Source organism: Dromaius novaehollandiae, chromosome 14, assembly GCF_036370855.1.
Source record: "Dromaius novaehollandiae isolate bDroNov1 chromosome 14, bDroNov1.hap1, whole genome shotgun sequence".
Lineage (NCBI taxonomy): Eukaryota > Metazoa > Chordata > Aves > Casuariiformes > Dromaiidae > Dromaius > Dromaius novaehollandiae.
In genome coordinates, this window is record NC_088111.1 from 11,348,221 (window position 1) to 11,365,402 (window position 17,182).

The 17,182-nt window shown below is 39.2% G+C and overlaps 1 protein-coding gene across 1 annotated transcript in view; it reads right to left on the bottom strand.

Moving 5' to 3' along the window:
- Positions 1 to 515: 515 nt before the first annotated feature.
- NOMO2 (NODAL modulator 2) overlaps positions 516 to 17,182 on the bottom strand; it is a 28,427-nt gene continuing 11,760 nt past the window's right edge. Inside the window, exons 15-31 of the mRNA XM_026096364.2 lie at positions 17,020 to 17,156; positions 16,658 to 16,745; positions 15,670 to 15,733; positions 14,481 to 14,576; positions 11,900 to 12,109; positions 11,510 to 11,592; positions 10,414 to 10,573; positions 10,153 to 10,279; positions 9,409 to 9,522; positions 8,619 to 8,746; positions 7,880 to 8,021; positions 6,929 to 7,012; positions 5,402 to 5,512; positions 3,448 to 3,549; positions 3,110 to 3,229; positions 2,028 to 2,120; positions 516 to 982 (exon numbers count right to left, since the gene is read on the bottom strand). Coding sequence (XP_025952149.2) covers positions 851 to 982; positions 2,028 to 2,120; positions 3,110 to 3,229; positions 3,448 to 3,549; positions 5,402 to 5,512; positions 6,929 to 7,012; positions 7,880 to 8,021; positions 8,619 to 8,746; positions 9,409 to 9,522; positions 10,153 to 10,279; positions 10,414 to 10,573; positions 11,510 to 11,592; positions 11,900 to 12,109; positions 14,481 to 14,576; positions 15,670 to 15,733; positions 16,658 to 16,745; positions 17,020 to 17,156 — 1,991 coding nt within the window. The 3' untranslated portion in view covers positions 516 to 850. The remainder of the gene's footprint in view (positions 983 to 2,027; positions 2,121 to 3,109; positions 3,230 to 3,447; positions 3,550 to 5,401; positions 5,513 to 6,928; positions 7,013 to 7,879; positions 8,022 to 8,618; positions 8,747 to 9,408; positions 9,523 to 10,152; positions 10,280 to 10,413; positions 10,574 to 11,509; positions 11,593 to 11,899; positions 12,110 to 14,480; positions 14,577 to 15,669; positions 15,734 to 16,657; positions 16,746 to 17,019; positions 17,157 to 17,182) is intronic.

Sequence of the window (17,182 nt, forward strand, 5' to 3'; positions counted from 1 at the left end):
AAAAGTCATTCCGTCACCCAGCAAAAGGGCTGCCTGCAGCCTAAATGGGAGATGTGACAAACTCATAAGCGAAGGGTTATCACAGACAGCACAGTGTTGTGTTGGAAAGAAAGCACAACCAGATGGAGGAACTTCAGGAACAGTGGAGGTCTAAAGATGCCACAGTGTATATAAACTTGAAATGTAAATGTCACTTTTGCAGTAGGATCACCAGAACTTATCTGACATTAACACTAATGTAAGCTCATTGTATTTGTTTCCATCAAGCAAATACTTGATTTTAATCACAAACAACAGCCATTGGATAAGAACTGAAATCACGGCTGTGCAGATGACAAAGACTCTCCAATGAAGTTGCTGAACGGTAAGCACCAAAGACATAATTCACCAGTTGACCTACGTCTCCCAAAACATTGTTGTTTGAAGCACTACTGATTTAGTAGAACCCCTACGTGCCGCTTCTTTAAATTGAGTATTTGGAAAGGTAAGGAAAAATGATCCCCAAAAGACTGAACTTTATTTAAAGAAGTTTATTACCACTGCCTTTACAAATGATTAATGAAGACAGCATGACCCGTTCCACTGAAGAGAAAAAAATTCATTGTCTTCAAGTATGGGAGATGCACTCACAGTGACAACAAAGGCATTCGTTTCATTATTTTGTAACAAGGAAATCCGTAGAATCCATAGAAAATTTACAACCAAAATGGAGCTAGTGTGACAAATGGAGCTCATGTAGCAACAATGAAAATGTAAAGTCCACAAAATTATCAAAAATGCATGTTAGTGGCTTTGCTTCCTCAGGCTCCAGCTCGACAGAGCATCATTTCATGCAGTCATCCATTCCATCTCACGTCCGTCTTGTCTTCTGTTTTTTCGTTTGTCTCTTTGCATCCTCTGGGCCACCTGTGTCAGAACCTGCCTGTCCGAGCGCACGTACTCCTTGCAGTCGAGTCGTCAGCTGCAGCAGCAAGGGAATGAGCTGGACAAAAAAAAAGGGCAGGGGGGAGGGAGGGAAAGCAGCATGTGATTACAATGCCATATAAGGTCTGAGTGATAATGTTTTTTATACCCGTATGTCTCCAAACAAATGACCCTGCTTGAGCAGAGGGGTTGGACTACATGATCTCCAGAGGTCCCTTCCAACTTCAACCCTTCTGTAATTCTGTGAAATAGAATCTATTGCATAAACAGCACATCTACAAATGTGCCAGAAAACAGCAGTCAATTCTTGGGGAGTCAAATCCCAACCTTCTGGAAATTTCTGATCATCAAAAATTAAAGTGGTTGTCACTTTTTCCTGTAATCTACCCGAGAATAAGATTTTGAGTACTGAGACTGGAAGATTACTTCTACTTTCAGGGGAGGCAGGGCATCATCAGTGCCACTGTAGAAAATCCTGGAGAATCCCATGGTCTATGCCGTCTACCCATGTTTGAGAGAGTAAATCAAACTGCTCAGACAAATCTCTTTTCTCTTAACAGCAAAACTGAAATCCAGTCATATCAGAGGAAACTAGAAGAGCATGGCTTGTTAACAAAGACAGAGGGGATAATCTGGTAGCTCTTTATATTCCTCTTGAGTGTTTTACACCAGGGAGGGCATAGAGCTACAGAGACCAGGTTGATGACTTGCATAGTTTTTTTGCAGTCTCCTGTTCCTGAAGCCAGTAATTTTTTTGCTCATATTTTCAGAGTATGGTTATCTGAATTTGAATGCTGTTGCATTGTCTTTTCCATATTTGTTTTCCAATTTGTTATATTGTCTTACCCATTTTTCCAAATGAGATAACAAAATTCAGAAACAGCACAGAAACTCAAATTCACACTAGCATTTTTAAAGGGAAGGTAATTGTCGAGAAACTTGGCTACATTTTTTTCTTTTGTTGAACTGTGTCACATAATGTGACTGTTGAGTGCATTTCTGCCTAGATATACACCTCAACAAACCCTCATTTTACACATTACAAAATAGTCATGGATAAGACAACAATATTTGGATAAGGACAAAAAAAACATATGACCTACCTTATCATGGTTGTAGCCAGCCAACAACAGAAGCAGCGTCAGTGGCAATGCAATGTAAGATCCTTGGGCAATATCTTGTTCAGGCAGCTTTCTCTGAAAACAGTGGGGACGGTGGACTTTTTTAAATGGCTCATTTCAACTATGAAATCTCTCAGCTTTAAGCGACTTCAACAATAGGTGCATGTGGCATGTTCAGCCCTTCCCATCTGACTTCTTTCCAAGCACTACTCTAAGATTTAAGCTACCTTCACTTTCAAAGCAGTCCCCTTGATCAGATTCATACATCTGCTACCTTTTTCCTAGGGTGTTTGGGGGTTGTTTTGTTTTTCTAAAGCTAATTCAGTGATGGCCAGTCACCACTTTCCAGTCAGCCTGATGTGCTTTGATTTACTTGTCACATGCTGCCCAAACCTCTCTGATCCCAGTGATAACGCTACAGCAACCACACCATCACAAGATCATTCAGGCGTATCTGCATCCTTCATTTATAAGCCATTTCATGTTTCCCTCATGTTTTACTGGCATCTGAACATGCAGTGATGTAGAAAAGAAAGAGATCATTTACATATTACAAGAATGAACACTTCAGTAAACTGATTGCACTGTTCAGCTTGGAAATGCAAAAAGACACTCCCTCTCTCAAGGGAGAAGTCTTCTCCTCACATTAATTTGAGAATCCCTCTGCTTTACTCTTCTATCTTGTCTCCTATAACAAAAAACTCTTTTTGGCCCAGTGACACTTCTTTCCTATATGAAAAGGTCCTTAAAAGAATTCCTGAACAATCCTATCTTTCTCCTTCCTGCCCCAGTTATTGCACCTCTTTCAACCAGTGCCATGGCTACAACTGGTTCCTTAAATCCCTACTTGTCTCCCACAATATACCAGATTACTACATTGCTGTTCGAAGCTTTAAATATAGCCAAGAGCAAATTCACTATCCTTCAATGCCTCCCATAAAACTCTTTGTATATACATAAATAGAAAGTTAGGCCAAAACCACAAAATATACACAGGCTACAATATCCAGACATTGTTCTCAAGGTGATCACTTGAAATGAATGTTAAAATATTTTGTACTTACAGAGGGACTAAAGATCAACGTGATGTGTTTATGGTATCCAATGGCAGTGAATGAAACTTGAGGTAGGGTGTAATCATACTGTGATTTTGACAATGTAGAATCCAGAAGCACCACATAATTCTGTGGGTTAAAAATAAACTCAGTCTACAGTGATGGTAACAGTCTTTGAGACAAAATTAAAGACAAAAGTCAGTTTAGGAGGCTTCAAATCTTCTGAGACACTGCTCACTCCAGCGTGAGTATACTGCAGGCAGACCACAAATAACAATTCAGTGTCCTCAGGGGAAAAAAAAAAACAAATAAAGCAAGCTAAGCTAATGATTCAGCAATATCCTTACCTCTCCATCTCGGAGCAGTGGTGGGAAATGGAAAAAGAGGGATTGGCCTAAGTTGACCGTATGAATTGGGTTGTCAAGGTTTTCACTTTTGTAAAGCTTCACCTGAGGGAAAGAAGAAAGCACAAAACCAGGCATTAGAGTCTGTAACAATAAATACTTTAGACATCCAATATCTTAAGGGATAAAAGTACTTCAAAATTTATCATGCAGCTTATAAACAGAAAGATGCCAAAGTCAATTAAGAACACCTGAAAGTGTTCTAACCTGGAATATGAAGTCACAGAAACAGGCTTTTAACAGAACTTCAAATAATGTAGGGACAAGTAATGTCCAGCATTTTGCGATATCTAAACATATTAGAAGTAGCCAGTGCTGTGCATCAATAATTTAGTAATTCTTTTATTTAGTAATTCTTTTAAATAATCCCAACAATTTCAGAGGAATTTGCGGATGGGATTTGTTTCCATTTCTCTGATAGGCTCATTTTGTTCAGTTTCTTTGCACTTCATTAACAAGCTAGACACTCAAGCTACAGAATAGGCCTGAATCCTGAGCATAGTTTGCTGAAGACCAGCTTAATTAAGAGGACTGCATCATAGCAGAGTAAGACCAGGAAGGCCACCAGCACCTTCTTCCCCCAGGCTGCCTATATGCACAGAACATCTATCAGCCACTGTGCCTCCTCCAGAGGAGACACAGTGAGCAGAGTGTTGGATTTGGTGGACCACTCTGAAGCAGCTGACTTAGTCTTCTACCATCCATACCATTGTTTATAAACTTATGGATCAGATATTTGCCAAGACTTGGCTGTCCTTACAAGTCATAGCTCAACTAAATTCTCATCAGTTCTAACCAGTACTGCCCTGATCGCAGCTCCAACCACAGCTCACCAGAGCATTTCCAGCTATTTCATCAAGTTCATGCACCCAGAAGAGGCCAGGCTGAGGTCACAAAACCTCTCAGTTGTGCCTGTATCAAATCTGAGCACATCTTTTCAGGACAAAAACCTCTGCACTGAAAACAGTGCCTACGATCATGCACACTGCACCAGCACATAAGCATTACACACAATAAAAGACCCAGGCTAATGTGAAACAGGTACAGACTTGAATAATTTCCACATCAATAAATTTTGATATCAACTCTTATATGCTTAGGCTGAACTGTAAGGGTCTGAACTCTCCTAGAAAGATGGGAAGCATGCTCAGGTGCTCTTCACTGAGGCGATACATTTTCTTTTCACACCTGCTCTGAGCACTGGATGCTCTGAACGTCTGCCCAAAAGCCCAACATCCTGCCAATGAGACCTTGGCAAGTGAGATGCGAAACAGACTAGTTAGGAAGAAATCTAGGCATTGCATTTATGTTTGTAGATAACATGTCAAAGGAAGAACCTTTTAAATTTGAGAAACGGTACTACAACTCCTACCACATTAGCACCTCTTACAGATACTTTCAGTATTTGTACCCTAAGCTGAAAGGATCACAGGGGCTTCACAATTTTTTTCAGACCACAGTGCAGTTTTCTGAATTTTGAAAATTTCAGCTATACTATTTGTTTCATACACTTTTACACAAATGTACTCTTACATTCATGTGTCCTATGGTATATTTGTATTCACACAATATTTTCTTGCTAGCAGACATGTATGTCAAAAATTCCAGTTATTTCACAGATAAATGCTGTTCTCTGATGCAAATAACTCGTTTCACCTCTGATGTCTTTCTCTCCCTACAATGAGTGCAACTCTCAAGGGGGCAGACCCAGAAACACAGTCAGCAACACTAGAATCTTAACTCTACCCGTAATTCTAATTCACCTTCATTAAACAATTAGCGATAATTTGAATTCAATGTGTGCTCTGGCTACTGAACAATTTCCAGTGACCCTGCACAATATCATTGGGGAACCAAGGGCAAATATGCTTGACAAAGATCAAAGGGCTGAACTTACACATAACGTGGAGAGATATTCTGAGGATGTAATCACATTTCCACTTAAATCAAATTGATTAATTTGCCGGAACGCTATAATATTAACATCATCAATGTCACTGTTCCCAACCTGCAACACACAACAGTCATTTTTTTCTAGACAGAGTAAGAGTTAACAGAACACAAATACTGCTCATAGTTTAAACACAAAGTGAGTTTTGTTCTATAAAAAACACACGGAAACTTGAAATCTTTCCAATTGCAATTACTTTTCCTCCAGAGCATAGAACTCGCAATTAGACTTGTGCATTATCAGCACAAGGCTGATGGCATTGATTTATTTAAACTAAAAATGGAAGAAGTATCAAAAGCATGCATTATTTTGAGAGTAAAGTGCTGAGTTACATACACGGAACTGCCCAAAGTCTGATTGTCAGTCGCAGTGTTTTGCTTCTGTGCTGAAAGATGCATATTACTATTCTGGGATATCTACAGAGCTGATTAATGAGAAATATGCTCATATCATAATATAGCCTACTGCAAAAATACACAACTTTATATGCTTCAAAACTGCTTAAAATGTAAGATATCTGTATTTCTACAAATACCCACTAGGGTACCCCAACTACCCCACTAGGCTTGTACATTTTTCCTGCTGGTACCTTTTAAACGTATTTCTCTCTTGCAGAAAATGGCACGCTAGTTAGGATATGATCAGTACAAATCACTGTATACAGCTATCACTTGCATTATCTAAGTTTCATTTGATTTTCTGTGATTTGGGTGGCGATTCTTCTTCCCTTTCCCAAAAAGCAAGCACTCCTAGCAGGAAGACACTAAGAACTTGAAAAAATTCTGTCCCGCTGTTTTGCTGCAAAGGAGGGCATCCTGGTCAGATGCCTGTTCAAGTTTGAACCGTCTGCCACTGAAAAGTTCTGGACAACTAATGAAGGTTAATTAACCTTTGCTGGATGTCAAGAGACAAGTGAGGGGCAGCTAACCTGAATCTGTAAGGATGGAGGAATATTTAAAAAGATTTGCTTAGTTTAAAATTCAAAAAGTTATTATTACATTTTATAAAGATTCACAGGTCTGAATGGCAATTTTATCTACCACGAGACTGCAGGATTTGGACCAAATAGAGCATAATAAGATACATCTATCAATCAATAATTTAAGATAAGATCATATGACAATTTATGACACACCCTCAAGCTGACAGTACTTTGTTCCACATCATAAAGGAATGCTGAAAGGTATTCTATATATTTACTCACTTGTTTTTTGATGCATGGTCTTTGCAACTGTGAAAGAGTTCTTTTCACTTGTTTCCTCTTTGGGCTTGATTTTATTTCAATTTTAAGCTATGGTGCTGACACACAACAGGGGACCTGTATTTAGAGAGCTAACTTCCTGAAAGCCACCTGTCTAAACAGAATGCATTCAGCTACTTTGCTGCTGACAGAATATGCACAATGCCAAGGCAGATTCAAGACACAACATTTCACATTAAGTGATCTGACAAAAACAAAAACAAAGAAGTTACCTCAATTGCCCGATGCTGCGGTAAAGCTCTTTCAATATGATCATTGCCTTCAGCTTTGAGTTGGACATGATATACACAGCCAGGCTAAAAGCAACATCCAGATGATAAAACCCATCACTGAATAACACGTGCTTTATCATTAGACAAATTAAGATGGTCAGACAATTTTCTAATATTCTATCTAAAATGCAGCACCCAAATATATCCAACCTCGTCCAAGTAAAATTTTCCTTATCCTGAATGGAAAATTTATCTGAATAATTAAGGGTGTTTTACTTCCAGCAAATACAAAAGGGCTATCACAGAACTTTCACTAGTTTGTTACATTACATTATTAAAAGAAGTCATCTGAGGAATGTTTTAGTTAGAAAGAAAACACATTAAACAGGATTAAAAACAGATCAAATATTGCTTTCTACTTGAACATAAACTGCTTACCCCAAATAGTGGTCCCAGAAATTCAGCTTCTGTGTTTCCTGCAAAATGGCTTACTGCAGACATATGTTGTACAATCAACCATACACCCAATTGTACCGCTAACATACACCGCAGCGGTATTGTCACAAAAGAAAGTAAATGCTTCCCCGAACTCTTTTGCCCAAGAGAACTCCCTGCTGTAACACCTATGCTTTTACTTGTGTACCTGTTAGACCTGCTCAGTGCATCGACTGGGGGGCTCTTGTATCATGTCATGGAAACTGTTCGTTTGCCTGAAGGCCACCGGAGTATGCTGGCACAAAGTTCCACAGACTTACACTAACACATTTTTCACCTTTACTAAAATAAATGATCGCTACATGAAAATGTTTCCTACCACAGAGAGACTCAAGGGAATCTGAGCTAGAAAATAGGATGGGAAAACAGAAGTCTGTAGCTAATTAATAAAACACGCTTTATTGCTCCATGATCACACTAACATAAAAACAAATAACAGAGTATTCCAATCCTTACCAGAAGGCCACGTAGCCTGAATTTGCCCTCTTCATCAGTTATCGTGTCTTCTCCATAGATGCTGCACTCTTTCTGACCCACAGCTTCTACCGAGACTCCCTGCTCAGGCTCTCCATTTAAAGAGGAAACTGTGCCGTAACAACTAGAGGTAGAAAGAGAACTAATCGCTACAGATGTGCAGATGCTCTTTTAATGCACATTTTAAAGATATTTTATTGTTATAACTGATAGGAAAAGTACCTAGTATATTTAGCATAACATGGAGAAGAAAAGAGAAATTTACAATATATATGTGAAGCTGTTTAAAGCATTTAAATTAGCTGCAATTCAGAGCACAGTTTTAGGAATCTGAGTCCCTATCCTCCAAGGCTGAACAAGGGCATACAGCTCTGAGGGCAGGGAAAGGGAGAGTCTTGAAGTCACATACCTGAGGCAGTCTACCAGCCCACACACAGACCTCCCCTCTCCCACTGCACACAGCACAAGTCACTTTCAGTGCCACTGACAGTGCTTTCACAGCAAATGTCCTGTCATCTGGGCTCAGCTATAAACTCACATCTATGGGAATCGGCTAAAATAATGTGCTTATATGCAGAATAACAAAACCCCAAACCTCCAGCATAGAGGTACATCAGGAGAAAACACACAATTTGCATAATGCAAACTGTGCATTTTGCATAACACGTTTACATCCAGACAAAGTATGTAGCATTTTGCACAGTATTTCAGCTCTACTGACCTGTAAGCTGTTCTGTAACCAGTTATTCGGATTTTAAGATTCTGTCCTTCCTGAACTTCGATCATTTGTGATGATGGTTCAAAGCGAAACTCTTTCATCATGGGTTTAAAATAATACTGCCCTGGGCTCTGCAGAGAGGTATCAAGCAATCTGTTCACCAATAGTGATATAAAGATTCACTGACTCCAAACAATTATGTTTGTTCAAGAGCTCCCTGAAGAGCTGAATTTCACTTTCCCAACCATAGGTTAAACTGGTCAGAAAATATGAACACTTAAAAACAGAGAACACATTGGACCAATGAAGCTCTACCAGGAAACAAAGTCTGAAAAGGGAAACTGTGGCCCTAATACTTTAACACAAGAGCTCAAGGACAGGAAAGTAACCAGGAGAGAAAGATGCCAGAATTAAGTTTGCAGATGCATACATGTCTACACACATGTACAGATTAATAATCTAATTCGATTTTTTTCTTCCAAAGTCTCTAAAATGATCACTAACAAATTGGCTTGCTTCATGTTTGCAGACTGCACATTAGTAATCGAAATCAACATCATCTGCTTTCTCTGGGGAGAAAGCTCTTTCCACATTAGATTTCACATCTTTTACTTCCTAAGATTTTAAGTGCTGTTAGGCAAACTAACAGCTGGCCTGTCTAGGGAAGCCAGAAGTCTCATTGTGTGTTATAATCCCACAGGAAAAAACAATGAGAAGCACTGATAACATCCCGATTTTGGAGGGTAAAGTAACATAGCATTGCCACGTTCAGAAGAATCAATTTCAACTTTACCAGATTGGAAAAAGTCAGCATGCCGTTATCCTGGGTAAGGAGGTTGGACCGGAACACCCCACCACTGAGGGACAGGAGAACTCCAGCAAGAGCTTGGTCATCCTCAGATTTGATCTATTTTTGAATAAGTGACAGTTGTAAGTACAAGCTATGGTTGCTTTACGAAGAAGGACTCAATATAGAAGCCCCTTGTGGGCCGCACACATTGCTGGCTCTGAGCACTCAGCTATAAGCAGAAAAAAAAATAGCCACATCTGCAGCATATCCCCTCCTGTCACACTGCAGGGCTACGACAGCTTGTGCTCCCAACATCTGGGCAGCAAAGGTGCACAGGGCATGTGCCACCAGAACAGCCATTCCCATGCTCTCAAAGGAAACAGGGGGAGCCAGAATGAAGAATCCCATAGGCTAGAACCAGGTACCAGCTGGATCAGCTTGTACACAAAGAAAATCACTCTAAGGGATAAAAGAAATTACAGAAGATGGTCCAACGCTGCAAAAAGCAAAAAAAAAGCCAGTCTTTTGGATTGCAGGTTCTAACATTTGCACTATAAAACATGCAAGATAACTTCTCTATGGCAAGTCATGGTCTACCGCTATACTCATTCACTGAGGTTTGTTTCCCCTACAACAGAATTATCAGATCCCCACACCCATTTGTGGTTGGCTGGGAGAAGTGGGTTAACTTTCTTGCCTGTCGGGCCCTAAACTGCACACTATTCATTCAGCATGTTAGAATATTACCTCGAACGTCACCCCAGCAAGGGCAAAAGCTTTGAAGTCCCCAACTGTTCCTTCTACCGCAGTCAAAATAAACCCTTCTTTCTGAGCAGTAACGGTATATTCCAAGTCACTGTGGAGTGGCCCAACACTTTAAATAAAGGAAAGAAGAACTCATTTCAAACGAAAAAAGCCAAGAAACATTTAGGTATCTCACACGTGTTGTCAAGTCACACAACACTTAAACTAAAGAACCCAAAAAAGCACAACGAATCTGCTAATTACCTGTAAGCACCTTTGTCATCAGTGAAAACTGTGATGAGTGGGGAAGTTGATCCCTTTTCACCTATGACAATCTCCACGCCCTCCAGTTCAGGATGAATCTGCCCTTCCAGAAATAAGCCTGCTTTTCCATGAATCTCTATCAGCTTTCCAGGACAGCTCTCTTGGTCATTGCAAAAGGGATTTAAGACAAGAAGAAAGTAAAACATTCAGTCACCATTCTGTCTTCCAGCAATAGCTTAACTACTTCCAAAGTGATCAGCTGATGTTCTTTTGGCTTAGAATAAGAGATCAACCCACATAGCCATACACCTTAAAACCTCCAAACATTAACCAAATCAATAACTAAGCTCGAAAGCCATAAGCATGTCTCCAACAAAAACATTTTGAGTTTGCTAGGTGTTCTGAGGATTCATAAAGTTCCAAGGCATGCAGCCACATGGAGAAAAACCCAACAATATTCTCCTCTAACTGATATTATACTGAGCTTTGATAAATCATGTAAAAAAATTAAATTTACCTATGTATTTAGAATGTGCACAGCAGAGAGGCACCTAACATTTTCTATTAAAATCCGACAACAAAAGGTGTTCACTGTAGGAACCTGAGGGCTAGATGGACACTGACTGAACAGGTAGCATAAATTGACTGCTGATAGCCCTGACAATTTTAAAGTTTACTTATTTTGTAAATATTATTATTGTAATTTACTACAGAGAAAACTTGACAGAAGCTTGAATTTGATAATAGTCTCAAAATACAAACATATTGCTTTTTTACATCTATTTTTCTAGACAACAAATATAATACAAATAATTCTGAGAATCTGCTATCATTTCCAGAAATCTAGTCTATCCTCTTGTGCCAGCTGATCTATCTGCACTTGCAAGCATATTCTGCTGATAAAAAGCAGCATTTGCACTCTCTACCAAATAGCCCCATTTCCAAATTCCACATAGTGAAATTAGTCCACAAAGAAATTTCTGAAACTGAAACTGCCTTCTTAATTTTACCTTTGAAGAGCTATTCATAGGCTCATCTGTAGGGATACATTTCTGCCTTAAAACCTGTTTTAAGAAAAAAGTTTGTTTATATTTACCTCCACTAACAACTGTTTCCACATAAGGTGGGTAGAAAAGAAGCTCTTTCGATGAAGGCGTCACAGTAATTTTCTCTCCAGACCTATAAAACTCAAATAAGACACAATTAGAAGATGGAATTAATTAGCAGCTCTCTTGTAGTACACAGCACTGCATATTGACTAGAGGACCCATCTAAATACCCAAAGGGGGGGTGGGGGGGACAACAATTACTTGAGCTACATTCATATTATCTGGTACTAGTTTCCCTTTAGCTGGCAGGCAGTAAGAACAAACATAGGTTCCATAAAGCAGCTCTTTCCATTATGGAATGTGTCAGTGTTCTGTCTGGTGGCAACTCCAGACAGTAGTACAAAGAATACACCCTGTACACTAGAGCTCTGTAGTACCTTGCCCAGTAGGAAAATTCATACAAGAATGGTCCTTGGAGTTCCTCCACCATTTCTTGCACTGGTGGCTTTGTTCCTTCCTCCTCTTGACCCTTCTTTTCTCTCTCCTGTCGGCGGGCCTCAATTTCTGCCAGCTGCTGCTCCCTACGCAACTCCTGTACAGACTTCAGGGGCCCTAAAACTAAGGCAGGTTCACTGTCAATGGATGATCTGAAAATGGGAAGCAGAAAACAAAATAACCTCCTCTGGCATGGACGCATAGGAGCTTGTTATATCTGTTAATTACACCCTTTATACCCCAGTGGACAAATCCCAGGATTTTTTTTTTTTTAAACCCATTCCTTTTTAATTCTGCTATTTATTCCAGGTGCAACTAAAACTTTCAAACCTCCATATGAACCAGTTACTACTAGGAAGGTTTGTTCATATGGGCTGCAGATAACCTACTGCAACTTAGCCTAGCAGAAAAAGACCTACTTGCAGCACTTGCAGACAAAAATTCTGCTCCATCATGTTAAGACCATTCAAGAAGTCACACCCTTGCTGCCTCTTCCTCCCCTCTGCTACACCTCAGCATACCACTGCAGAGCCAGCAGGAAAAATAAAACAAAACAAAACAAAAAAAAACCCACACCATTTTTATGTCTCAGCCACTTTGCAGAGTCCAGCATCTTAGCTTAACTTTAGTTTTGGTGAGTAAAGTGCCTTGATTTTGCACAAAATAGCATACACCAGCTCTCCTGTAGGGGCAATAACCTCCCCCAGAAGCACTGATGAGCTAGCGGAGTGGTAAATTCTTAAGCCAAAGCAACACAGTTTGCCAGAGTACATTTAACAAAGCCCTAATCTGTAACAAGAGAAAGACTGGAACTCCTGAACTGAGTACTAGTTTAATGCAGAAAGGATGAGTTATACAAACTAAAGAAAAGACTAGTAGCTCACTTTTCTTTTCCCAGTACTACCTTCCCTCAGAATATGCCTCTCAGGGATAAGAGCATACAAGGAGAAAATAATTTTGTCATTAATAAATACATCCAATAGATAGCAAATTCCAGAAATAGCTCTGAGTTCTGCCCTATGTGCCACAGATATTTGAACCATCCAGCTGTCTTGTCACTGTCTACTTAACAGATTACTAGGTAAGTTTAATCAGGTTCCTTTAATCAGCTTAGAACAATGTATCTCATTTTACCTTCCCTGATCTGATGTCCTCCCTTTCCTACCAATTTCTTCTAGTCTCCAGCCATCCTTTGTATCTTATCTCGTCTCTTCTACAACAGTCTGAAAAACTGGTACAGAATATTGCAAAATTCTCTGGGAGGAGTGAACTGAAAAGACCGTGATTACTTTTTCTACAAACACTTTATCAGGATAATGCTTTTTCCTACTTCAATATTCACCAGCATTCAACTCTTTCTTTTTTGAGACAAACATATACTACTGCTCTATCACACTAAATTTTATCAAGGCTCATCAGAAAATGCTAAGAATCGTTTGATTTTTTTTTTAATTAACTGAAAGGTAACAGGTTACTGCCACAGATCTTGAACACAAGCACAGACCTTTTAAAAACAACTGTCCGGTTTTTAACTTCAAAGCTGTTTCCTTTATGTTAATGGCATTTCACAAAAGGGAAGATTCAGGCAGGCTTGAACAGAGACAGTCTGTGGCAACCAAGCTGCCTCCAGACCACTTGCCAGTAGTCTCAAAAAAAACCTCAACTAACCTGGAAGGTTGGTATGATATTCATTCCTCACTAAACTGTTTTTAAAACCTAATGGCTCTTTACCATCTCAGTATTCTTTTTCCAGCTGCTGTAGTTGCCCAGTAGTTGCAGTTTTAAGTTCACTAAACTCAGGGATGAGGCAATGCGCTGCAGGAAATTCACTCTCTGTTAGGATATTTTCTACAGTCAAAAAAAAGTTTGAAATCCCCTAGTCCAGAACAAGTGGACATCAGCAAAACACTAGCAAAGCACTCATCATTATCAGCCTCTTCCAGGCAGATCTGGCACCTCAAACGATTAAAGATGTTCACAAATCAGTGCTCCCCAATGAGCTGCATGTTAGGCTAAACATAAATCGGCACATTAGTGTGTAATCACTCTGCACGGTTTTCCTTTTATAGCCCTCTTCACACCACTAACGATACTCTAAAGCAGCAGTCTCTCTTCTTGGAGTAATAAAAAAGGCAAAATAGATCCTGGTGCTAAGGAGCTCAGAAAAGGCTAAAAAACAACATCCTCTGAATTCTGAAATTTCAGTTCACTAAAATGTATAAACACTCAGAAAAATTATTCCTTTTTTCCATGACATGCAAATAGAAACGGGCTATAATGAAATGAAGTAACAGTGTTGAAATTAATGACTGGGAATTATATATCCATCTACAGAGTACTCAAAGCACAGCTTAGCATTAAAACAAACGAACAAACAAACAAACCTCTTATAGTCTAGATTGGGACCCCATTGCCTTAGAAAGCAACCACTGTGGTATTAAAAGCAAAATAAAACTTTATGAGCAAGACGCCTTCCCTCCCCCCCGCCCCCTTTTTATAGGCCCAAGATTTCTTTGTTCTTACTTAATGGTAACAGTCACATCCATTAGTTTATCGGTTGAAATTGTGCCAAGGACATGGTGTCGAATTGCAGTGAGCGTCAGTATACTAGGAGAGGACCTGTAAATCAAAGTAATAAAAGAGATGAACTGAAGGTCTCCCTCTTAAAGAAAGTAATCAAATCTCATTTAGCTGAGTTTGTGCTCCCATCTCTAAGTTTAATGTGCTTTATAAAAGACAATATACAAATTACACAGGCAAAGCTATATGGCTGAGATGACAGCATATTGAAAAGGGAGCGTTACTCAGCTCTGAACTCCAAACTACTGCATGACATTGGCCAAATTACTTCCTTGCTTGGTGCCTCCTGCTTCCTCTCAAGCCCAAGTTGCTGTGATTGATTTCATATGTACAGTCCCTTTACACACAGCAGAGGGATACTCACCACTTCTCCATATTTAACATGGTTCAAAATCCCCCAAGTCTAACTGCTCTTCGCTGCCAAAGGGGGGTTCCTGCTTCTGTACACTTACTTGCTTTATGCTGGCTCTGACATTTCTCATGCATCTCTCTGAACTACTTTTAATTCACTAACACATCAGAAAACAATCCGCTTTTAATGCCATATTATTTTTTTGCCCTCTGGGAACAGAAACCCTCTTTTTGGGCACAAGGAGCCATTAAGCACCTTGCCAAACCATAACCTAGAAATAACTAATAAAACATGGCTGATTAGGAAGATCAGTACTGCTCACTGATGATTACAGTGAATATTTATTCAGCTTGCAAAAACTGGGGTGAGCAGAACCAAGTCACCACAGATTGTCTTGGTACCAGGGATACAGGCAAAGAGGCATGTGCCTTAGTAAAAAACCTTATCCTACCTTTTGCATTTCAACCTTCACAAGTGATTCAACAATTTCCACTGAAATATCTCTACTTTGTTACAAAGCAAAATGCATTAAACACAGGCAGTCAGAAATATCCATTTAAAATAGCAAAAACATCTTTAAAGCCTATCATTAGTTGAATTTTTCTTTTCTAAGTGCTGCAAAGGGCAAGAGGACACATCTGCCTTGCTACAGCTTCCCTCTATTGGTTAAAGTCAGTCATAGCAATACCTCCCGAATGCTGAAAGCAAGCAGCAGAGGAAGCTTTACGAAAGTGCACTGACAGGCAAAAGATCAAAACCAGAGTATTATTTTGTTCTTACGTATCGTAAGTGTAATATTCATGTTCAAACCGGTGGCAGGAACGTGGGGTCACTTCATATACACCTGTAAACATTAAGTCAAAGAAAGATCCTCTGAAAAAAATTCAAGCTTACTGTGCTGGCATTCAGCTGAATTCTAAAGACCACATGAGACCTGAGGTATGGACACAATTACAAAATTTGCCTGTATCTCTACTACCTTTCACGTGGACACTTGTAAATTGATTCACCTCTCTTCAGTCACAGATCGCTACTGGACTCTGCTCAGAGTTACTAACGTACACTGATACTAAACACAATTAGGCATCACAATAGACAGGCACAGGTAAACATAATCACAAACACAACAGACCTAACAAGGTCAGGAGTAGCCTATTAGGGTCCCATATCTGGTGCCCTGCTGACTGATTACAGAACCACTGTTGTAACTGTACTGAGAATGAGACCACCGGCTTTAAGAATGAACTGATCAAAGCTGAAAACTGAACCAAAACTAAATGCATTTCTTAATTGTTTTGCTAACAGGTGATAACAGACAATTACCTCCAAGACATATTTAAAAAAAAAAAAAAAAAAAAGAAAAGACCACCCAAAACTTTAAAAATTCTTTTTTTCCTTTGTGGTACTTTAAACAGCTATCCTTCAAGAATACCGGATCGAAATGAAACTTCTATTTGTCAGTCACATTCTAGTTACAGAACCCCTATGAACAAAGTTATTTTAGTATGTTCTTGGTTTTTCAAAGATCAATGCCCTTCATCTAGCCACAACAAAAAAATTCTTTTGCTTCTGAACATGTATTTGATTAAAAGACAATATAGCAACAGAGTTTGAAAAAATACTATAACAGAGCATTTACATACAGATGTAAGTAAAATAATTCCTCTCAAGAATCTCAGAAACCACTTTTTTTTTTTTTTTAATTCCTAGCAGTATTAGTTGACAGGTTGTTTTTTTCTTTTTTAAACTAACATTTTAGAACTGTTACCTGGCTTTGAAAGACAGAATCTATTAACTCCTTTGGACAGGTTATAAATGCCGACATTCTCTGGTCCATTTTCATCCTGATAAAATTCCTGTGAAGCCATGATACGATTCACTATTAGCAACTACCAAACAACAAAATGAAAACAATATTTGCCTAAAGGTACATTAATGCTTCTCCTTTCTAGCAGCTAACAACAAACAATCATTTTACCAACCTCAAGAGACAAATTTCAAAGCACTCTAACCATTAGTATTGCTGTGTTTTAGGACTCCCTAGAGACATGAGAAAGCCTTGATTCAAAGCATAATCCAACCTATCTACAGAAGTTTATTAAAAAATGTGAGTGTTTGTCACCTACATACCAGCGTAATTGCATGGGAAAGAGAACATCTCAGCATATATCCAGTCTGTCTGAATTCTACTCCTGAAACATCTTCCTCCATGACTTCCAGCTCCAAAGACTTATTCTTCCAGCACCAGTCTTCATGTACAATGCTTACTAGAATACACACCATACGAAGCATT